This window comes from Elephantulus edwardii, unplaced genomic scaffold (genome assembly GCF_000299155.1).
Source record: "Elephantulus edwardii isolate Elephantulus edwardi_28Jun2011 unplaced genomic scaffold, EleEdw1.0 scaffold00133, whole genome shotgun sequence".
Classification (NCBI taxonomy): domain Eukaryota; kingdom Metazoa; phylum Chordata; class Mammalia; order Macroscelidea; family Macroscelididae; genus Elephantulus; species Elephantulus edwardii.
In genome coordinates, this window is record NW_006399883.1 from 8493820 (window position 1) to 8516346 (window position 22527).

The following is a 22527-nucleotide window of genomic DNA, read 5'->3' on the forward strand; positions in this document are numbered from 1 at the left end:
AAAAATAAAAAAAAAATTTGCAGAATCCTACAGGGCTTCCACATGAAAAAAGACTTATAACACAATTACAAAATGAACCAAAGACATGGAAAGAATTTTCACAGAGGTAGATATTTAATGGCCAACAGACACATGAAGAAATGCTCAAAATACTGCCAATAAGAGAAATGCAAATAAAAAACACAATGAGATACCATCTCACTCCAGTAGCTGGGGTAAAGTCTAACAGGATAGTAAGTAAGAAATGTTAGAGAGGATGTGGTAAGATAGGAACTCTTATACCCTCTTGGTGGAACTATAAAATGGTACAACCACTCTGGAAGGCAGTTTGGCATTTCTTCAAAAAGCAGAACACAGAAATTCCGTATGACCGAGTTAACCCACTGCTTGGAATATACCCCCCAAAAAAATGAGAACTGAGGCACAATGGAGACTTGTACACCAATGTTCATAGCAATGTTATTTACCATCGCAAAAACATGGTAACAGCCCAAACATCCAACCACAATCTAATGGATTGAGAAATTATGTACTTTCACACAATGGAATACTACACAGCACACAGGAGCAATGATTTTGTAAATTACTGCCTAACTTGGGAGGGTTTGGAGAGCATTACACTAAGTGAACTAACTCAGTCTCATAAGGACAAATACTGCATATTACCATTATTGTAAAAAGAGTATGAGGATCCAAAGGAGGAAAGAAGGGGAGCAGAGAAGTGAGGATGAGCGGAGGAGGGGGAGAGTTAATCACAGGGTCACACAACTTGATGGGTAGAACAGAGGGTGAAGGAAATGGCAAAGATATAGTGTGAAAAACAATGCATTCAAATTTTGGACATAAACCATGGCGGGGGGGGGGGGCGGTGAACTCCAAAAAACTAGAAAGCAATTAAACAACTCATAACGATGACCAAAAAAAAAAAAAACAGTAACTACATAAAATAACAATAGAACAAGAAAAACAATAAGGTTGTGATATTCACTACTGAGAAATACTAATCACTTCTCCTAAATGGACTAAAATAAAAAATTATCAAGTTAGTCCAATAAAGTAACTCTAAAGAGCAATAAGCAGTAAAATCCTTGAGAAAGACCACATGTATTATTTGATGAAGAAGAAATTTTTTAAAATGTCTCTATTTGCCCTGGAGGACATTATGCTGAATGAAATATCTCGGTCACAAAAGGACAAATATTGCATAGGCCCAGTGTTGTAAAACGAGACTGATATCGGGGTTGAGGGAAGACTGAGAAAGAGGGGATACATACTATATACTGCACAGAAATAGACGAGGGAGATAACTGTTTAAAAGGGATATACCTTTAGGTATTATTGTCATAACAAGAGTCCAGAATGAAGGCTGCACAGTGGAGGGGACTTGGTGGGAAGGACTGTATAGCAATGAAAGAATGTTTCTTTTACTTTTCAAAGAGAAGAGCAAATTTGGGGGAGGGGTGGACAAGGAGAAAACGGCAACAATGGATAAATGGAAACCCTAAGTCTGTAAACTTTCATTAAAATTAATTTTAAAAACAGGAAAAAATCTTTATTTAAACAAGAATGAAAAAAACAACATATCAAAATTTTTGTAACACAGCAAAAACAATAGTCAGAGGTCAATTTATAACAATAAACACACACATCAAAAAAGAATCAAAATCAACACTTTTACATAGTATGTCCAACATTAGAAAAAGAACAGGAAGCAAAGCCCACAGTCCTCAGAAGAAAGGAAATAATAAAGAAATGAAATTGAAAACATAAAAACAATAGAATAAGAGCAGATTGTTTCTTTCAAAGGGTTAATAAAACTGGCAAGGCCCTGAGGCGTCTGCATGGAGAAGAGGACTCACGCCAAGAGCATGCTGCAGCCAGTTCTATGTTTCTGAGCCTAGTGTACTAGAAGCATAGCTCTGGCATGGCTTGCATGTAGGCGCAGTCTGCCAAATGATCACTAGGAGCAAACAATGGCAAGACATTTAAGAAGGTGAACAGAAAAGGATTTGACACTAACAGATAAGGCAAGAAGTCCATTTCTGTGGCAGTCTAAGATGTCCAACAACAATGTACCTGACAGCTCCCCAGGGTCATACAGTGAGGGTTTAAAACTGATTCTTCCTGGTTAGTTCATGGCTCACCAAGCAAAACCGAAATGACCCCAAATTTGTAAAATGTTAAGTGAACAGGAACAACAGATGAAATAAGAAAAATTACAGACCATACCCTCCTAGAAACATGAACTCTCTCCTAGAAAACAAGGGCAGTGTGCCTACTACACAGCAGCCACATCTCTTGATCAACAGAGCTGGAAACGACTGGGCCCTGTTCAAAGGCAGGAGCCAGATCTACCACTTTAACTGGGTACTGCTCTCTACTGTCCTGAAAATAGTCCAGTCACACATGACACTCCTGAAGGGGCTCATCACACCTCCTCTTTGTAATCAATCCCTCATTCCAGGGTTTCAACCCATAATTTCTTCTGTTCTGATTATTGTTCTGTTTTGTCACATTTTAAAGATTCAGGTCAATTCCAGTTTGGTTTCTTCTGTCCTGACTGAATGGGTTCAAACCAGATGCAATGTCTGGTCATTAGATGCTGAATGTATTGAGACTTGGGAGAGTTAAAAACTGGCAGACTATGATTTTAGAGGCCAAATCCCAACAAGAATACACAAAGGTAGAGTAACAAAATCTTTACATGTTAGCTGATGGGCATTGGCTACAAAAATTATTGGCACCATAATACAGCTGATCTGCTCTAAGTCCAGGGACCGAGGTTTTCTGGGAACCACAAAGGAAAGCAAAAGGAATATTTGGAGAATTCTGAGCTAGTCACCCATGTGCCACATCATGGCACACAAGGCCATCCAAATGCAAGCACAGCTATTCTGTGGGTCCTTTTAAAGGAGTCAAAAGAAAGGCAGAGGTTGAAAATGCTGAAGCAAAAGATGTAACTCACTGACTGAAGTCTCAGTGGACAGCGAATCAAAAGTGAAGTAGGAGGATTACTCACCAAACAGCCCAAAGGACTCATGTTCCTCTGACACAGAGATAAGAAAGTGAGGGTGGATGTGGGTATAAATAAGTGAAGTTGCTGAGATGAGTAAATTCACAGCTGCACCCTTAATCCTCTCTAAAAAGCAGGAAGTAAAGCCACCCACTAGGACACCATCTACAGAGTCAAGAAGAAAGGGTCACAGAGAGTGCTAGAAGTCTTAGTCACTATGGAAATGACAGTAAGGACTGTGTAAATACACAGGAAAGGATGTAAAAGGGTATAAAAGGGCTGGGTAAGCGTACACAGTCAACAGTGTGTACACCAGGAAAAGTTTCCATCAGGCAAGCCTGGTGGAGGAGCAGAGACCATGGCAGTAAAGGTGGTTCAAGGTCTGTAGTATGGAGAAATAACAACAAAGGATGTGAGCATTGACCGAAGTATAGATAGAAACTCTGTGTGCTACAAGAAGGGATGTCTGGGATCCTTTTTTTCACTATTATATCAATACACTACATTGAGGGTTTCCCTCATCTTCATTTAAATAGCTCAACTCATTGCTGTTGAGTCAAAAACAACTCCTACAAGACCCTCCATTGGATTTCACAGGCTGTAAATCACAGAAAAGACGACTGTCAATTTTTATTCCATTGAGCCCCTGGTAGATTCAAACTACTAAGTGGGTGTGACCTCTGAGTTAGCAGTGCAACTCTCTATGGGTTACAACACCAGAGTTCCCATTGTTGTTGTTGTTGTTGTTATGTGCTACTGAGTTGGCGAGGACACATAGCAACCCTATTAATAATGGATTATTTACCCTGACCTATTCTGTGTCATCCATACGATTGTTACAGGCACCATGCCAATCCATTTCATTGAAGATCTTCCTCTCTTTTGCTCATCATCCATGATGTCCTTTTCCAAACACTGACCTCTGCAAATAACATGCCTAAAGCATGTGAGATGAAGTTTTGCCAATCTTGCCTTTAGGGAGCATTCTGATTTCACTTTGTCCAATACAGATTCATCTGTTCCTTTCAAGGTCCATGGGATATGCAGTACTCTTCTCCAACTCCACAACTCAAAGGCTATGATTCTTCTTATGTAATCCTTAATCATCTCCCAACTTTCAGAGGCATGGCAAATAATTAAGAATATCATGGCTTGAATCAGGCACATCTCAATCATTAACATGATATATTATCTCTTTAATATTCATGAGAGGTCCCTAACAGCAGATTTTCCCAATGCAACTCTCTTTTTTATTTCTTTTTCCTTTTTCACACTGTAATATCAATTTCCTTTTTCTATTGCAAACAGTAAGCCAAGCATTAGCTTTAATCTTGTGGGCCCAAATTTACATATTTAGGAAGAGCAAAGCAAACTGTGACCCAGGTACATAGATGATAACTGAAGGCTCATAATAATCAGATCATGGTTTTTTAAATGCTATAGCTTAGGACTTAAACATCACAAGTCTTTGAGGTCCTTGTGGATAACCCACTGAGTGTCTGCATTCTTCTTGGATTAAGCATCCTTATCATCCTTCATTGGAAGGAGCAGTGGCATCCACTTCCATAACAGCTTGCCTCTGTAAACCCTATGAACCTGGAGAGAGGATGAAAGGCACCCAAGCGTTGAGGACTCTCCTTCATAGGATTGCTATGAGTCGCCTGTGACTCGACAGCACTTAATAAAAACAACAACATCCTTCAGTTTCTGGTTGATGATGCTAGCTAACCCTTGAGCTCAGAAAACATGGAAGGCTCAGGAAGTCTTTATTCTCAATGTTAGACATCCTCTTCACCATTACTAAAACTAGATTAATCCTGCCTGGATAGATTTTTCAACATGGATTCAATCAGATCAGCAACACTTAATCCAACAGCCCCGTTAGTGTATCCTCTGAGCTGGATGATTTCATAGGCTCTTTCAACCACCATTTTAGGTACTTCCTTCCAATGTTCAATATCATTGTTTGTCCCCATTTGTGGATTTGGCTCCTGGAGAGGAATTCCTGCCACGTTCACATCACTCCACATTGCCACACTTCAGTCATCATGTTCTCCCCAAATCCATTCCTCCACAGAAGCTTCTGGGATGAATGCCAAATTGTTCAACTATAAGGTAAAGAGATCTAGCAGAATCCAGGTTACACTCACTTCTGATCACACGGTGCTTGGGCAATCCACTTAAGTTTCTGGAAAGAGTCACCTAAAAATGGTAACTAATTAGATTAAGTCCTGTTTTCTCAAGAGAAACCATGTAAGCAAGAAGCCGATAGGATGGCATATATATATGGCTGAAAGAAAACAAATGTCAATCAAGGTTTCTGTACCCAGCAAAGCTGTCCATCAAATCTGAAGGAGAAATTAAGTTTATTTGCAGAAAAGCAGGAACTTAAGGAATTTCTGAAAACAACACCAACTTTACAAGAGTATTCTAAGGGAAATACTTCACATAGAGACCAAAAAGAAACAAAAAGGAAGACAAAAATGAAAGTGAATGGACCATGGTAATAAAAAATAATTAAAAAAGAAAAACCCATAGCAAACTGGCAGCAATGAAAGCTGGCCTATCAATAATCACACTTCATGTGAATGGCTTGAATGTATCAAATAAGAGAAAAAATAAGTAGCAGAATGGATAGAAAGTCCAACAAGAGACACATCTAAGATATAAAAAGACTAGAAATCAAAGGGGGGGGGGTAAAGACCAAGTAAATGACATCCACAAAGAAGCAGGTGAGGAATACTAATTTCTGAGAACATAGACTTCAGGATGAAAATCATCATAAAAGACAAAGAAGGGTACTATATAATAACTAAAGACTCAATAGATCAAGAACAAAGTCTTGGTCAACATCCATTTACCAAATAATAGACCTGCAAAATATATGAAACAGTTAACCGACTTGAAGAAATACACAGTACCACTACAATGGTAGAAGACTTTAACATACCACTCTCACCAAAGGATAGGTCAACTCGAAAGAAAACTCAGAAGCAGAAGATTTATACTATACAATCAGCCAAACAGACCTTGTGGATGTATCCACATTCCTGATTTTGAACCATGCCATATTCCCCTGCTCTGTTCTGAGGACTGCTTCCTGATCCAAATATAGGTTTCACATAAGCACAATCTGGGATTCCCATTCTCAAGGTTAGCAACAATTTGTTGTGATCCACACAGTCAAATGTCTTTGCATAGTCAATTGAGCATAAATAGATGATGTTCTGGTACTCGTTGCTTTCTGCCAAGATCCATTTGACACTGGAAATAATGTCTCCAGTGCCACAACCACTTCTAAACTCTGCTTGTATTTCTGGTAGTTCTCTGTCAATGTACTGTCCCAGTTGTTTTTGGATAATGTTCAGCAGGATTTTGTTTGCATGTGATATTAGTAATATTGTTCGTTAATTTCTATGCTCTGACAGATCACCATCTTTTGGAATGTGAATAAATATGGATCTCTTCCAGTCAGTTGACCAGATAGTTATCCTTCAGATATCATGGCCCAACATGGTGAGCATGTGCAGGGTAGCATCTGTTTCTTCAAATATGTCAATTGATATGCTATCAATTCCTTGGCCTTTTTTTTTTGGCCAAGTCCTTCAAAGTAGCCTGCATTTCCTCTTTCATCATCATTGCCTCTTAATCATATATTGTTTCTTGAAATTCTTCTGTCAGCCAATTCTTTTTGGTACAGTAACTCTGTATACTCCATCTTTTTTTAATGCTTCCTGTATGATTCAATAGTCTGCCCATAGCATCCTTATTTATTGCAACTCATGGCTTGGATTTGTTCTTTAGTTCTTTCAGCTTAAGAAATGTCAAATTAGTTCTCCCTTTTTGATTTTTGGGCTCCAGCTCCTCACACATTCCATTATACTTTGCTTCGTCTTTCTGTGCTGCCCTTTAAAATCTTCTATTCAGCTCCTTAACTTCCTGATTTCTTCCCTTCGTATTGGCTTCTTGGTGTTCCAGTGCAATATTCAGAATTTCTTCTGACATCCATTTTGGTCTTCTTCCTCCATCTTTACAATGTCTTTTGCATTCTCCATGGATGATATTCCTGGCATCTTCCCAAGGCTCATCTGGTCTTCGTTAATTAGTGTTCAAGGCCTCAAACCTGTTCCTGAGTTGGTTTTTAAATTCAGGGGGGATAGACTCAAGATGAAATGTTGATTCTTATGGATATTACTTGACCTTCTTTAGCTTTAATTTGAACTTGAAAATCAGTAGTTGATGGTTTGTTCTGCAATCAGCACCTGGTCTTGTTTTCACTGTTAATATTAAACTTCTTCAATTATTCCTTCCACAGATGTAATCAATCTCATTCATGTGCATACATCAGATGAAATCCATTTGTACAGCTTGTGTTTATGTTTCTCAAAAAAGGTATTTACAATGAATATATCTTTGTGGAAGAATTCTATCATTTTCTCTCCAGCCTCAGTTCTGTGACCAAGTCCATGTTCTCCAACTACTGATCCTTCTTCCTGGATCCCAACTTTTGGATTCCAGACACCTAATATTAGTAATGTATTTTGGTTGTATATTTGATCAATATCTGACTGCAAAATTTGGTAGTCATCATCTATTTCCTCCTCTTTTTCACTGGTTGTTGGTGCATTTTCACTCAATAGAGTAAAAATGACAAAAAAACCAATACGCTTCTAAAAAACAAAAATGAAGGGGGGAGGGCATAGTACTCCCTTATCTCAAAACCTACTATACCGTTGTAATAACCAAAACAGCATGGTACAGGTACGACAGACACTAAAACCAACAGAACAGAATCAAGAACCAAAAAATTAACCCATCTACCTATGGTCAACTAGTATTTAAAAAGGAAACAAAGTCTATCAAATAAGGAAATGACAACCTCTTAAATAAATGATGCTGTAAAAACTGGACTACTACCTGCAGAAAGTCAAAGTAGGATCCACACCTCACACAATACACAAAAGTCAACTCAAGGTGAATCAGAGACATAGGGTAAAGCCCAAACCACAAAGATCATTAGAGACAAAATGGGAACTAACTTAGAAAGCCTACCTTATGGTATAAAAAGTCTGTAAAATACAGCCAGAAATGCACAACCAGGAGAAGTTAACATTGACAAATGGGATCTTCTAAAGATTAAGGCTTTGGTGTGCATCAAACTCTTTTTCCAATAGGGTGAGAAGAAAACCTACTGAATAGAGAAAACACCATTTGCCAAAGACATCTTAGACAAGGGTGTCATAATCCTACAGGGCCTCCACAAGGAAAAGACTGATAATCCAATTATAAAATGGGCAAAAGACAGGGACAAATTTTTCACAAACAGAAATTTAGATGACTAATAGACACATACAGAAATGCTCAAAATCCCTGGCAATCAGAGAGATTAAAACCACAATGAGATGTCATATCACTGCAGTAACAATAGCACAGTTTAACAGGAGGGCAAGCAATAAATATTAGAGAGGATATGGAGAAACTGAAACTCTCATACACTGATGATGGGATTGTAAAATGGTACAACCACAATGGAAGGAAGGCATTTTGGCATGTCCTCAAAAGGCTGAATGCAGAAATTCCATATGACCAGGCAATTCTACTCCTAGAAATATATCCTGAGGAAAAGAGAACTGAGGCAAAATTGGGTATTTGTACACCAATATTCAATGCAGGGTTATTCATATGGCAAGAACACAGAAACAGCCCAAATGTCCATCAACAAACGAATGCACTTAAGAAGTTGTGGTACATTCACACATTAGCATACTTTGAAGCACTCAAGAGCAAAAATTTTGTAAAATGCTATATAACATGAGAAAGTCTGAAGAGCATTATATTGAGTGAACTAACTCAATCTTTTAAGAACAAATATAAGACCATTATTTTTAAAATAGAAGGATAATAAGATGTGAATAAAAGTACAAAGGGGGAATGGGGGGGAGGAAGGCAGACTGATGTTGGAAAGGTGGAGAAATCACAGGGTCACAGATTTGGTGGGCAAAGGAAGGAGGTGAAGGAATTAGGTTATACCTAGTGGGTACCTAAAAAGACAGGGTGATAGTGGGCATAGATCAATGATGATTAATTTTATAGAACACAATGTAAAGGAATGATCGTATAGAACACAATGTGAATGACGGAATGTGTGAGACATGTATATGAATGAAACACAATGTGCATGATTTTGTATGCAAACAAATATAATTTTTTTAAAGGAGAAAATAACCCAAAAACTTGGGGCGGGGGGAAGGGGAAACAAGACTAGTTAAGAAATGGAAGTTTGCTAAGAGTTTGGATAAGACCTTTTAGGTCACGGTTGAGACAAACAAATCTTCCAAATGCACACTTTCACAGCGGGCAGCTCTGAGAGTCCAAAACGTTAAGGTCACTTCCTAAAGGGGTAATTTGAGATGAACTATCAGGAGATAAGAAGATAATATAAGTTCAACATTTTTCCTAAATTTTTATTCTGTTCATGAAGCTATTTAAAATCTTGGTTTAAATATTAACATTTTTCCTTGTGCTTTATTTTTTGTGTGACTGATTAAAGTTATTTAGAAAATCACTAATCATCAGTTTCTGAAACACAAAAGTTGTTAAAATTTAATTTTGCAGTTCAAACAAGAAAATTAACTTTTTTTTTCCCTGGTCCAAGCTATGGTCATCTTTATTGGTTGTTATGCACCTGAAAGCTAGAAAATAAATAAGGATGACGGGGTGGGGTGGGGTGGGGAGGAGATCCAAAGGAGCTGCCAGTTCACCCAGTGGTGAGAATCACTGTCTTCTTCATGTTGAGCATTAATCCATCGTAAAGACTGAAGTTCTTGACCCTTTGGGGCAAACATGTCTGGTCCTCCTCAGTTTCAGTAAGCAAGGTTGTTGATAAGTCTTCTTCCAATCCTAATACCATGTTCCGCCTCAAAAGTCCAGCCTCCTGAATGATTTGTTCTCCATCCAGATTGAAAAGGTATGGAGATGGAATGCATCCCTGATATATTCTTTTCCTGATTTTGAGCCACGCAGTATTTCTTTGCTCTGTTCTGAAGAACTCTTCCAGATCCAGGCATAGGTTTTATATGAGCACAATCAGGTATACTGTGGTTCCCATTATTCTCAGTGCTAACCACAATTTGTTTTGACCCACACAGTAAAATATTTTTACAGAGTTAATGAATCACAGATAGATGTTCCTCTGGGACTCTCTCTTTCAGCCAAGATTCATCTGACATTAGCTATGATGTCTCTGATATCAGGAGTAATTACAGTCTAAGGCTTTGGCGGAGAGTTTCACACCATTTCAAGAACATGGAAAGCTATAAAACTTAAAACCTCAAATGGTACAAATGAGTATGGAAGGTGGTCTGGCACTTTCTCAAAAAGTTGGAAAAAGAAATACCATTTGGCCCAACAATTCCACTACTGGAAATATACCCCAAAGAAACCAGAACCACCATCCAGATACATATACACCTATGTTTATTGCTGCATTATTCACATTAGCAAAGAGATGGAAGCACCCCAAATGTCCATCAACAAATGAATGGATAGAAAAATGATGTTATTTTTCACACAATGGAATATTACCCAGCATTGAAAAACAATTAACTCGTAAAACATTATACAACATGGGTGGCCCTAGAGAGCATTATGCTCAATGAAATATCTCAGTCACAAAAGCACAAATACTGCATAGTACCACTGTTAAAAGCAGAAATGACATAGAGAATTGGGAGGAGAATAGGAAAAGAGTAGACAGATAGTGAACACTGAATTGGAACATGAAACAAAGAGCAATTTTAAAGGAATATATGATTACACATTATACATATGACAACAGTCGATAATAAGAGGTACACTGCAAAGAGGACTAGAGGAGGACCAGAAGGGGAGATGAAGGGAATGGTTCAACAATAAATGATTAAAAAAATAAAGAAAGTGAGCTCGAGAAGGGGGAAAATGTGCAATAATCAATGAATGAAAGTTCAACTTTCTGTAAACTTTCATTAAAACCACAATTAAAATTAAAAATTTTATTATAAAAAAATAAAACCTCAAACTCATTGCCATCAAGTCAGAGTTGAAACTCCAGCAGGTTTCTGAGACTGGGGTTTGTGTTTTGGGGTTGGGGGGGTTGTTTAAATTTCTGAGAGACTGTAAATCACACTCAAAGACATTGCCCATCTTTTTCTCAATGAACCATTGGTGCATTTGAATTGCCAGAGAGGTGCCACTTTTAGCTAGCAGTGCAGCTCCCTACAGACTAGGCTGCCACGGCTCCTCATAAATTCTGGATATTCTTCTTTTGTTCTTTCTTGTTGTGTACTGTCAAATCGGATCCAACTGGCACAGGAGGAGACTTCCCTTCCCTCTCCAATGGAGCATGTGGTGGATTCAAACTGTGCACTTTCGGGATTGCAGTGTAGCTTCTTTTCACTAGGCCACCAGAGCTCCCTTCTGGATATTTTTTTTACAAGTCATTTAGCATGAAATGTCATTATATACAGACTTTCAAATGATCATATTCTGAGCATTTCTTTTAAAAGTTCCAGCCTTTCCCACAAGTTCCCAATAATTTTGCCAGACAATGCGTAAATGTGAAGTACTATGAAAAAGACTGCTGCTGGAGCTGGCAGTTTGAATCCAGTATTTTAAAAAGACTACACAGCAGAAGAGACTAAATTCATTTGCATAGATTGGAGGATATCAATCCCCAAATAGAAGTTAGAAAGGCACTGCCACCTTAGTTTAATGTACATCATTAGCTCAATGGCTGCAACTGCTCTAAATCCAGAAAGAATATTCCTGCGGAGGATGAGAATTCCACATGGGGCAGGCCAATGACTTAAGTACAGAAAGAAACATTTTATGGCACAAAACTACTGAAAGAAACTAGCCAGTTGGGCTCTCAGCCATCAGCCTCATCCCCAGGTAGCTCATCTTTCACTGTGTCCAATTATTGTCTATAAATATAATTTTTAAATCCTACTGTAGAAAACTAAGAATATCAATAATGGTCTACTTTCTGAAACTGATATATGACCATACTAAATCCTGCTTTAATAGCTTTCAAAGATTTCCATTAACTAAATGGATAAAAATCATCTCCTTAGCACAATATATATACTAGTACTTTATATAACACACATTTTTAATGGAAAAAAAAACATGAAAGACACAGAAACTCACAATGACTCTTCAGTTACTTTCAATTACTAGAATAAGCTTGCACACAAAATCCATTCTTTTGTTTCTTTACAAATTCATTTCTTCTGGCTCCCGGCCTACTCACCTCTTTCTACCATGCCTACTGATGACTGTTGTTATGTGCTGTGGAGTTGCTTGTGACTCACTGCAACCCTATGTACAAGAGCTCTAAACCCTGTTCTATCCTGTAGCAACCTCATTGTCTCCAACACACCTACTCCCACGACCTCAATCACTGAATCGATCCATCTCATCAAGGGTCTTCCTCTCCTGCACTGTCCCTCCACCCTCCCAAACATGATGTTCCTCTCCAAGGACTGGTCCCTCCTTGCATCATGCCCAAAGTATGTCAGACGAAGCTTCAGAATCCTTGACTCCAAGGAGCATTCTGGTTTCACCTTCTCTAGGACAAACCTGTTTGTTCTCCTAGCAGTTAATGGTATATTAAATACTCTTCTCCAGCAATACAACGCAAAGGAATCAATTTTCCCTCATCCCAATTCAAGGTCCAGCTCTCTAATGCATAGCACACAGTTGCGAAGACTACAGTCTGGATCAGGCGCACCTTAGTCTCCAGCCTGATGTCATTGCTCTTCAGTGCTCTGGAGAGATCCCTGACAGCTGACTTTCCCAATGCAATTCGCCTCCTGATTTCCTGGTTGGTGGTACCAAGAGTGTTGACTGTGGAGCCAAGCAAACTAAAACTGTTAACTATCTCAATCTCTTCATCATCCATACTGATGCTACCAATTGGTCCAGTGGTGAGAATCTTTATTTTCTTGATGTTGAGCTTCAATCCATATTTAAAGGTTGCAGTCCTTGACCTTCTGCAGCAAGTGCTTCAGGTCCTCCTCAGTTTCAGCAAGGAGGGTTGTGTCATCTGCATAATGCAGGCTGTTGATGAATCTTCTACTAATCATGATGCCATATTCCTCCTTGTACATCCCAGCATCCCAGATGATCTGTTCTACATAAAGATTGAAAAGGTATTGAGACAGAATATATCCCACTTCCTAATACTGAACCATGCTGTGTCTCTTTGCTCTATTCTGACGACTACCTCCTGGTCCAAGTATAGGTTTCGCGTAAGCACAATCAAGTGTTCTAGGATTCCCATTCTTCTCAGAGTAAGCCACAGCCTGTTGTGATCCACACTGTCAAAAACCTTTGCACAGTCAATGAAGCACAGATAAACATTCCTCTGGTACTCTCTGCTTTCCGCCAAGATCCATCTAACATTAGCTATAATATCCCTAGTACCACGACCTCTTCTAAACCCAGCCTGCACATCTGGCAGTTCTCTATTGATATGTTTGTTGTTCCAGTCGTTTTTGGATCATTTTCAGCAGAATCTTGCTTGCATGTGATATTAATGGTATTGTTCAAAAATTTCCACACTCTGTCAGGTCACCTTTCTTTGGAATGGGAACAACTATCAATCTCTTCCAGTGAGTTAGCCAGGTGGTTGTTCTCCAGATTTCTTCACAACTTAGTGAGCACATCCAGGGCTTCATTAGTTTGTTAAAATATGTCAGTTAGTATGCCGTCAACTCCTAGAGCCTTGGTTTTTGCCAATTCTTTCAGGGCAACTTAAACTTCCACCTTCATCACCCACAGGCTCTTGCTCATATGTTATTTCATTAAATTCTTCTGTGTCAGCCAATTCCTTCTGGTACAGTGACTCTGTATACTCCTTCCATCTTCTTTTAATGTTTCTTGGATCATTTAATACTCTACCCAAAGCATCTTTAAGTGTTACCACTCATGGCTTGAATTTGTTTTTCAAGTCCTTCAGCTTAAGAAACGCTGAGCAAGTTTGGCCCTTTTGATTTTCTGGCTCCAGCTCGTCCTGAGCTGCCCTTCAAAATTTTCTATTCAGTTCTTTGATTTCTTGATTTCTTCCTTCAGCTTTGGCTTCTCAGCACTCTAATGCAATATTCAGAGTCTCAGCTGACATCTATCTTGGTCTTTTATTCCTCTTCAGCTGCTGTAATGATCTTTTGCATTCTTCATGGACAATATTATCAATATCCTTCCACAGCTCATTTGGTCTACACTCATTGATGCTCAAGGCCTCAAACCTGTTCCTGAGATAGTTTTGAAATTCGAGTAAGATAGACGTATGATGAAATTTTGGTTCCCATGGATTTGATTTCATTTTCTTCAACTTCAGCTTTAACTTGCATATGAGTAGATGGTTGTCTGTCCCACAATCAGCAACTGGCCTGGTTTTCACAGTTGTTATTGAGCTTCTCCAGCAATTCTTTCCACAAATGTAATCTATTTGATTCCTATGCATACCATCAGGTGAAATCCATGCGCATAGCCTGCATTTGTGTTTCTTATAAAAGGTATTTGCAGTGAATAAATCATTGAATGTGCTAAATTCTATCATTCTATCTCCAGCCTCATTTCTCTCACCAAGTTCATGTTTTCCAGCTACTGATCCTTTTCCCTGTTCTCAACTTTTGTGTTCCAGTTGCCCATTGTTATCAACGCATCTTGACTGCATGTTGGATTGATATCTGACTGCAAAAGTTAGTAGAAATCTTCCATTTCCTCCTCTTTGGCTCTAGTTGTCAGTGCATGTATTTGAATGATAGTGGTATTCACTGGACTTCTTTGTATGTGTATGGATATGATCTTGTCACTTACCATTGTATTTCATGATGGATCTCGAAATGGCTTTTATAATTATTTTTTCTCACTTTTTCATCCCCGGCATAGTAGACCATATGATCATCTGATTCAAAATGTCCCGTGCCAAGCCATCTCACTTCGCCAATACCTAGTATATCAATATTTATGTGTCCCACTCCTTTCTTAACAACGACAAATGTTCCTACATTCATACTTCTCACATTCCACATTTCAATCACTAGTATCTGCTTACTGATGTTCCTCCTCCTTTGTGTTTCCGTATCTGAGATCTCAGTCTCAACTGCCATGTCTGCTAGTCTAAGTGCTAGTCTAATTCCCCTTGGTATTCTTCAAGGTTATCCAAAGATTATGTTCTCTAAAAAGACGTCTTGATATCCAAGCTCAACTAGGTGTATTTTTCTCTATATTTACTAAATGTGTGGATATACCTACACTAACATAATTAACTTTTCAAAGCCATCATCTCCCCCAGACTAAATTTCTTAGAATCAAGGACTAGCCCAGAAATTAAAAACATCATACACCAAAACCCAAAACACAACAAACCAGCACTGTTTGATAAGCTATCACTTGCTTTCTCCATTTCTTCAGTCTCTGATAAAATTATTATTATTCAATGGGAACAAGTTTCTTGATACAAAGACATTTTCCGTTTCTAAAATTATTCAAATTTGATGTTTGATAAGATAACCCAAGTTCATCTTCTGGTACAATCAGTGAACAACTTTGTAACCATGAGCAAGGTGTTTTTAACTTCTTTTCCTCAGTTTCCTAGTCAGTAAAATGACAAAAACAATAGAGCAGTCAGTCTAGAGAAGGGTGGGTTGGAAGCAATGAGCAACTTAATACATATGAACACTAGAAATGATGGCCACAGGGAAAGTGCTCAATACCACGCTCACATTCTAAAGATGGAAATGACACCCACAGCCTTCTTTTAAAAGTTTTCAGGGCTAACTTGTTCCTTGTTACTTGCTATTCCTGCTTCTTAAGAGTGTTCCTCACTCTGTATTCATTTAGCTTTGTCACACTTGTCCTCACATCATGGCTGAGGGGTTCTACTCCCCCCAGTAAAAATATTTCCTAGATTACTAAGCCTGGGCCATGTGGCTCCCCAGACCCTTTCCACTGCACCCTGTACATGATGCCCTGACAGGGCAATGTGAAAAAAAGGATGCAGTTCCAGAATAAACCATTACAACCTTAGTCTTTTGCTTGTTTGTTTGCAGATTATCTATGTAATATATATGGCAACTATTTCATATCCACCATTCATTCTTTGAAAAGGGGTTCTGGAAACAAAACAAGGGCGGGATAATCTAAGATGTCTTCTGTGTACCTTATATAACAATAACAGACTTCCATTTGAATTTGACCTTTCAGTGTAAAAAATTAATGAATGAAAATGTACTGCTTTGCACTGGCCTGTTCTTAATGAAGAATTCATCACATGACAACTGAAACTGTTTGTATTTCCCATATATAATGTTATTTTGCTGAAAATAAATTTAAGTGCATTTCGAGATAATTAGTACATCTCTGAAGTATGACATGACATTTCCTAAAACGTACTGATTGCTCTGAGAGTATTCCTTTTGGTTAACATATTCTTCAGAAATAATATTTACAATACAGCACACTCCTAATTCTCTAAGAAATTTGTTTCTTCTATTTTTAAAAACCACTGCCAAGTTTACTCCGTTTACTTGAAAAGAAACCAAATCAGCATACAACAAGCAATTTTACAATAAGCAGTAGTTTTTTTATGAAAATAAACACATACACTTTGAGTTTGGTGCACTGTCCTGGCTTCAAATCCCCTAAAAGCTGCAGTATTGTGTCCAGAAGCACCCGGCTTGTGTTCACCAAGAATTCACGGCCACAGGCTATAGCAGCCACATCTGCAAAAGAGAGATAAAAGAAAGTGTCAAGATCACAGTTACATCAGATTACAAAAGTCTGTCTTGTGTGCAATTACCCTAAGTACAAGTTATTTGTTTCTATTTCTCTAATAACATATCTACTGGGCAAGTCCACTGTAAGGGATCTCTCCAAAATACTAAGGAGCAATGATGTTAGTTTGAAGACTAAAGTGCGCCTGATTCAGTTCATAGTCTTCTCAATAACTTGCTATGCATCTGAAAGGTGGACAATGAATAAGGATAACAGAAAAAGAATTTATGTCTTTGGGTTGAGGTGTTAGAGAAGAGTACTGAATATGTCATGAATTCAGAAGAACAAACAGGTATGTCTTGGAAGAAGTGCAGCCAGAATGCTCCTTAGAGGCATGGATCATTAAGCTTCAGCTCACATACTTTGGGCATGCAGCTGGCAGAGGGTAGTCCTTGGGAAGAAGCACCATGAATGGAAATGTAGAGAGTCAGTGAAAAGAGGGCAAGATCCTCAATGAGATGGACTGACAGAGTGACTGTAGCATTGGGCTCAAGTGTGTCAGGGATGACAAAGATGGCACAGGATAAGACAGGGTTCAAATTTGTTCTTCACTGAGTTACTATGAATTGTACTTGATTCAGTAGTGCCTAAGAACAATAAAGAATAGCAAAGAAAGCATTATATCACTGTTTTATCACAGAACTGACACCTCAGAAAGACTGACAACCACAACATGTTAGTAAAACAGTAACATCCACTGTGATCCGTAAATGCCTATGTAGTGGGACACAGTAGTTTGATCTAAGCGTGCCTACACTGTGACCAGAGCATCTTGGCTGGGCATCAGACTCCAAGCATATAGAAAATGAATAGTTGTGGACCGTCAGGGTCCAAAAGTTAAAAAGAGACTGGTTTTATTTGGAGCCAATAATGATAAAACCTATCTTCAATGCAGGTAATACTAATTATAACTTTTAACCATTATGTTGTTGTTATTGTTATGTGCCATGGAGTTGCTTGTGACTCATAGTGACCCTATGTACAACAGCTGTGAAGCCTTCCCCATCCTGACCCAGTGTCACTGATTCCAAAACATCTACCCCCATTGTTCTAGTTATTATGTCAATTCAACTCATCCAGGGTCTTCCTCTCCAGCACTGTCCTTCCACCCTTCCAAGCATGATGTTCTTCTCCAATGATTGCTCCCTCTTGGGCCAAGGTATGTGAGACAGAGCTTGAAAATCCTAGTCTCCAAGGAAAAACTTGATTTTACCTCTCTGTCACCATACCCTGTTGGGTCACTTTTTTTATCAAAGTGAATTCATATAATGTCAAATTGTTGCTATATTTAAGCCCAAAGCCACAATCGCTGTATCAACTCATCTTGTTGAGGGTAATCCTCTCCAACAGCAAACTTTAACCTTTTCAAGTATAAATGTCCTTCTCCAAAGAATGGCACCTCCTAACAACATGACTAAAGTATATAAGACAAAGCTTCACTGTTTTTGCATATAAGGAGCTGGTTGCATTTTTTTCCAAGATAAACTTATTTGTTCTTTTGGTAATCCATAGGCTATTCAGTACTCTTCTCCAACACCACAACTCAAATTCTGTCATATTCAGTCATCTCCAACTTTGATATGTAGAATAAATAATGGAAAAGATCATGGCATGGATCAGGCAGTTTTATAGTCTTTAAACTGGCATAACTGCTCTTAGCATTTTGGAGAGGCCCAGGAAATCGATGCAGTATCAGTTGACATGTTTCAACAGATGCAGCCCTGGATGTGCTCACCAGGTTGTGCCAAGAAATCTGGAAGACAGTTAACCAGCCAACTGACTAGAAGAGATTCACATTTGTCCCCAATTAAAAAAAAAAAGATAAAACAGAATGTGGAAATTATCTAACAGCATCATTAATATCATATGCAAGCAAAATCTTGCTGAAAGTTATTTAAAAATGGCTAGATAGTACATTGACAAAGAATTGCCAGAGATCAGGTTCGATTTAGTAGAGGCCTTGGCACCAGGGATATCACTGCTCATGTCAAATGGATCTTAGATGAAAGCAAAGTATACTAGAAGGATATCTATTTGTATTTTACTGATTATGCAAAGGCATTTGACTGTGTGTATCACAACAAATTATGATTAACATTGAGACAAATGAGAATACAAGAACACTTAATTGTACTCATGTGAAACCTTTAACTAGACCAAGTATGGTGGTGTAGACAGGTTGGAAATCAAGAAAGGTATACAAAATAGTTATATCCTTCTGCATAATTATTCAATCTGTATGCCCAGAAAATCATTCAAGAAGTTGAACTTTATTAAGAAGAATGTAGCATCAGGATCTGAGAAAGGATCAACAACTTAGATTATGCACATGACACAACATTGCTTGCTAAACTTGAAGGATTTGAAGTGCTGGCTGTAAAATATCAATGACTACTGCCTTCAATACAATTACATTTCAAAATCAAGAAAATAAATATTCTCTCCTCTGGACCTTCAGGCAACATCATGATATATGGAGAAAAGACTGAAATTGTCAATAATTTCATCTTACTTGAATCCAAAATCAACCCACTTGGTACCAGCAGTACAAAAAAAAAATCAACAGACATATTGCATTGGGAAAATCTGCTGTCAGGGACCTCTCCAAAGGCAAATCAGAAGGTAAGGAAATTTACTATGAAAAAAAACTCATAAACCATTAACAAGAGCATAAAATGATAAAGCTTCTTCAGAAAGAAGTCTAACAGTTCCTCAGTTAGAGTTACCATGTGACACAAAAACTACCCTCCTAGACCAAAAAGCTATTGTGTGAACACAGCAAGAGCACACTGCACAGTCTGAAATTAAGAAAGCTGTCAGAGATTATGAGAATAGCACAGGAGAGGACAGATATGTTGTTCACAAGGTTGCTAAGAGTTAGACTCAATTTGACTCGATAACAGCAACAAGAAGGTGGGAGTGTCAAGAGAAATGGAAACATGTCCATGACAACCTTGATATACAAATGTTCATAGCAGAGAGACAAACAGCTCAAGTGTTGACCAACTAGTGACTGGGTAAATAAAATAATGTATAACCACATAATGGATTATGATCTCCAGAAAAAGGAACTGCAGTTCTGATAAGTGCTATGTGACACAAACAAATGTTGAAAACATTATGGTAAGTGAAAGAAAAGAACTTAGTCAAAAAGGGCCATCACATACTGTATGATTTAATTTATATGAAATATACAGAAAAAATAAACCTATAGACATAGAAATTAGTAATTTGGGCCTAGGAGGTCGAAGGGCAGATGAGAGGATGACAAATAAGAGAGCACAGTTTCTTTATGGAATAAAGAAAATTAACAATGATGTAAATTTCATATATATATATTGTTGTTGTTATGTGTCATAGAGTAGCTTGCGACTCATAGCGACCCTATGTACAAGAGCCCTACATGCTATTCTATCCTGCGCCAACCTTGCTGTCTCAAACACACTCATTCCTACCACTCCACTCACAGAATCGGTCTCATCGAGGCTCTTCCTCTCCTGTGCCAGCCCTCCACTCTCTCAAACATGCTGTCCCTCTCCAAGGACCAGTCCTCCTTGCAACATGCCCAAAGTATGCCAGACAAAGCTTCAGAATCCTTGACTCCAAGGAGCAGCCCAGCTTCACCCTCTCCAGGATAAACCTATTTATTTTCCTAGGAGTCCATGGTATATTCAACACTCTTCTCCAGCACCACAGCTCAAAGGCATTAATTCTCTATCATCCCTAGTCACTGTCCAACTCTCCGATGCATAACACATAACTGCAAAGACTATAGCCTGGATCAGGCGCACCTTAGTCTCCAGCCTGACGTTGTTGCTCTTCAGTACTTTTAAAAGGTCCATCACAGCTAACTTTCCCAATGCAATTCATCTGCTGATTTCCCGGCTGCTGTTACCAAGAGTGTTGACTGTGGAAAAAAGTAAACTAAAACTATTAACTATCTCAATCTCTTCACCATCCATACTGATGCTGCCAATTGGCCCAGTGCTGAGAATCTTTGTTTCCTTGATGTTTAGCTTCGATCCATATTGAAGGCTGCAGTCCTTGACCTTCTGCAGCAAGTGCTTCAGGTCCTACTCAGTTTCAGTAAGCAGGGTTGTATCATCCGCATAACACAGGCTGTTGATGATTCTTCCACGAATCCTGATGCCACATTCCTCCCCATACAGCCCAGTGTCTCGGATGATCTGTTCTGCATACAGATTGAAAAGGTATGGAGACAAAATACACCCTGACGGACCCCCTTCTTGATTTTGAACCATGTAGTGTCTCTTTGCTGTGTTCTGACGACTGTCTCTTGGTTCAAATATAGGTTTCGCATTAGCACAATCAAATCTTCTGGGATTCCCATTCTTCTCAGAGTCAACCATAGCTTGTTGTGATCCACACAGACAAAAACCTTTGCAGAGTCAATGAAGCACAGATACACATTCTTCTGGTAGTCTCTGTTTTCTGCCAAGATCCATCTAACATTAGCTATAATATCCCCAGTACCATGACCTCTTCTAAATCTAGCCTGCACATCTGGCAGTTCTCTGTTGATATATTGTTCCAAACGTTTTTTGATAATTTTCAGCAGAATCTTGCTTATATGTGATGTCAATGATATTGTTCGATAATTTCCACACTCTGTTGGTCACCTTTCTTTGTAATGGGAACAAATATCGATCTTTTCCAGTCAGTTGGCCAGCTGGCTGTCCTCCAGATTTCTTGGCACAACTTAGTGAGCACATCCAGGGCAGTGTCTCTTTGTTGAAAAAATCAATTGGCATGCTGTTAATTCCTGTAGCCTTGTTTTTTGCCAATTCCTTCAGAGCAACTTGAACTTTCTCCTTCATCACTATAGGCTCTTGCTCATATGTTATTTCATGAAATTCCTCTGTGTCAGCCAATTCCTTCCGATACGGTGACTCTGTGTACTCTTTCCATCTTCTTTGACTCTTCCTGGATCATTTAACATTCTACTCAAAGTTCCTTAAGTATTGCCACCCGTGGCTTGAATTTGTTTTTCAGCTCCTTCAGCTTAAGAAACGCTGAACGAGTTCAGCCCTTTTGATTTTCTGACTCTAGCTCTCTGCACATTTCATTATAGTATCTTGCTTTGTCGTCCCAAGCTGCCTTTTGAAATTTTCTATTCAGTTCTTTGATTTCTTCGTTTCTTCCTTTAGATTTGGCTTCTTGGTGCTCTAATGCAATACTCAAGAGTTACATCTGACGTCCATCTTGGTCTTGTCGTCTTCTTCAGCCTCTGCAATGATCTTTTGCATTCTTCATGGATGAATTTCTTGATATTCTCCCAGAGCTCATTTGGTCTATGTTCATTGGTGCTCAAGGCCTCAAACCTGTTCCTGATATGGTTTTGAAATTCAAGTGGGACAGACATAAGGTCAAATTTTGGTTCCCGTGGACTTGATTTAATTTTCCTCATCTTCAGCTTGAACTTGTATATGAGTAGTTGGTGGTCTGTCCCACAATCAGCACCCTGCCTGGCTTTCACTGCTGATATTAAGCTTCTCCAGCGAGTCTTTCCATAAATGTAATCTATTTGATTCATATGCAAACCATCAGGTGAGATCCATGTGTATATAGCCTGCATTTGTTTCTTATAAAAGGTATTTGCAATGAACAAATCATTGAATATGCAGAATTCTATGATTCTACCTCCAGCCTCATTTCTCTCAGCAAGCCCGTGTTTT

General features: G+C 38.6%; 1 protein-coding gene across 1 annotated transcript in view; it reads right to left on the bottom strand.

Annotated features, from left to right (window-relative positions):
• The window catches only part of HSF2BP (heat shock transcription factor 2 binding protein), a 287065-nt gene that overhangs the window by 132070 nt on the left and 132468 nt on the right, over positions 1–22527 (bottom strand). Inside the window, exon 6 of the mRNA XM_006894052.1 lies at positions 16662–16779. Coding sequence (XP_006894114.1) covers positions 16662–16779 — 118 coding nt within the window. The remainder of the gene's footprint in view (positions 1–16661; positions 16780–22527) is intronic.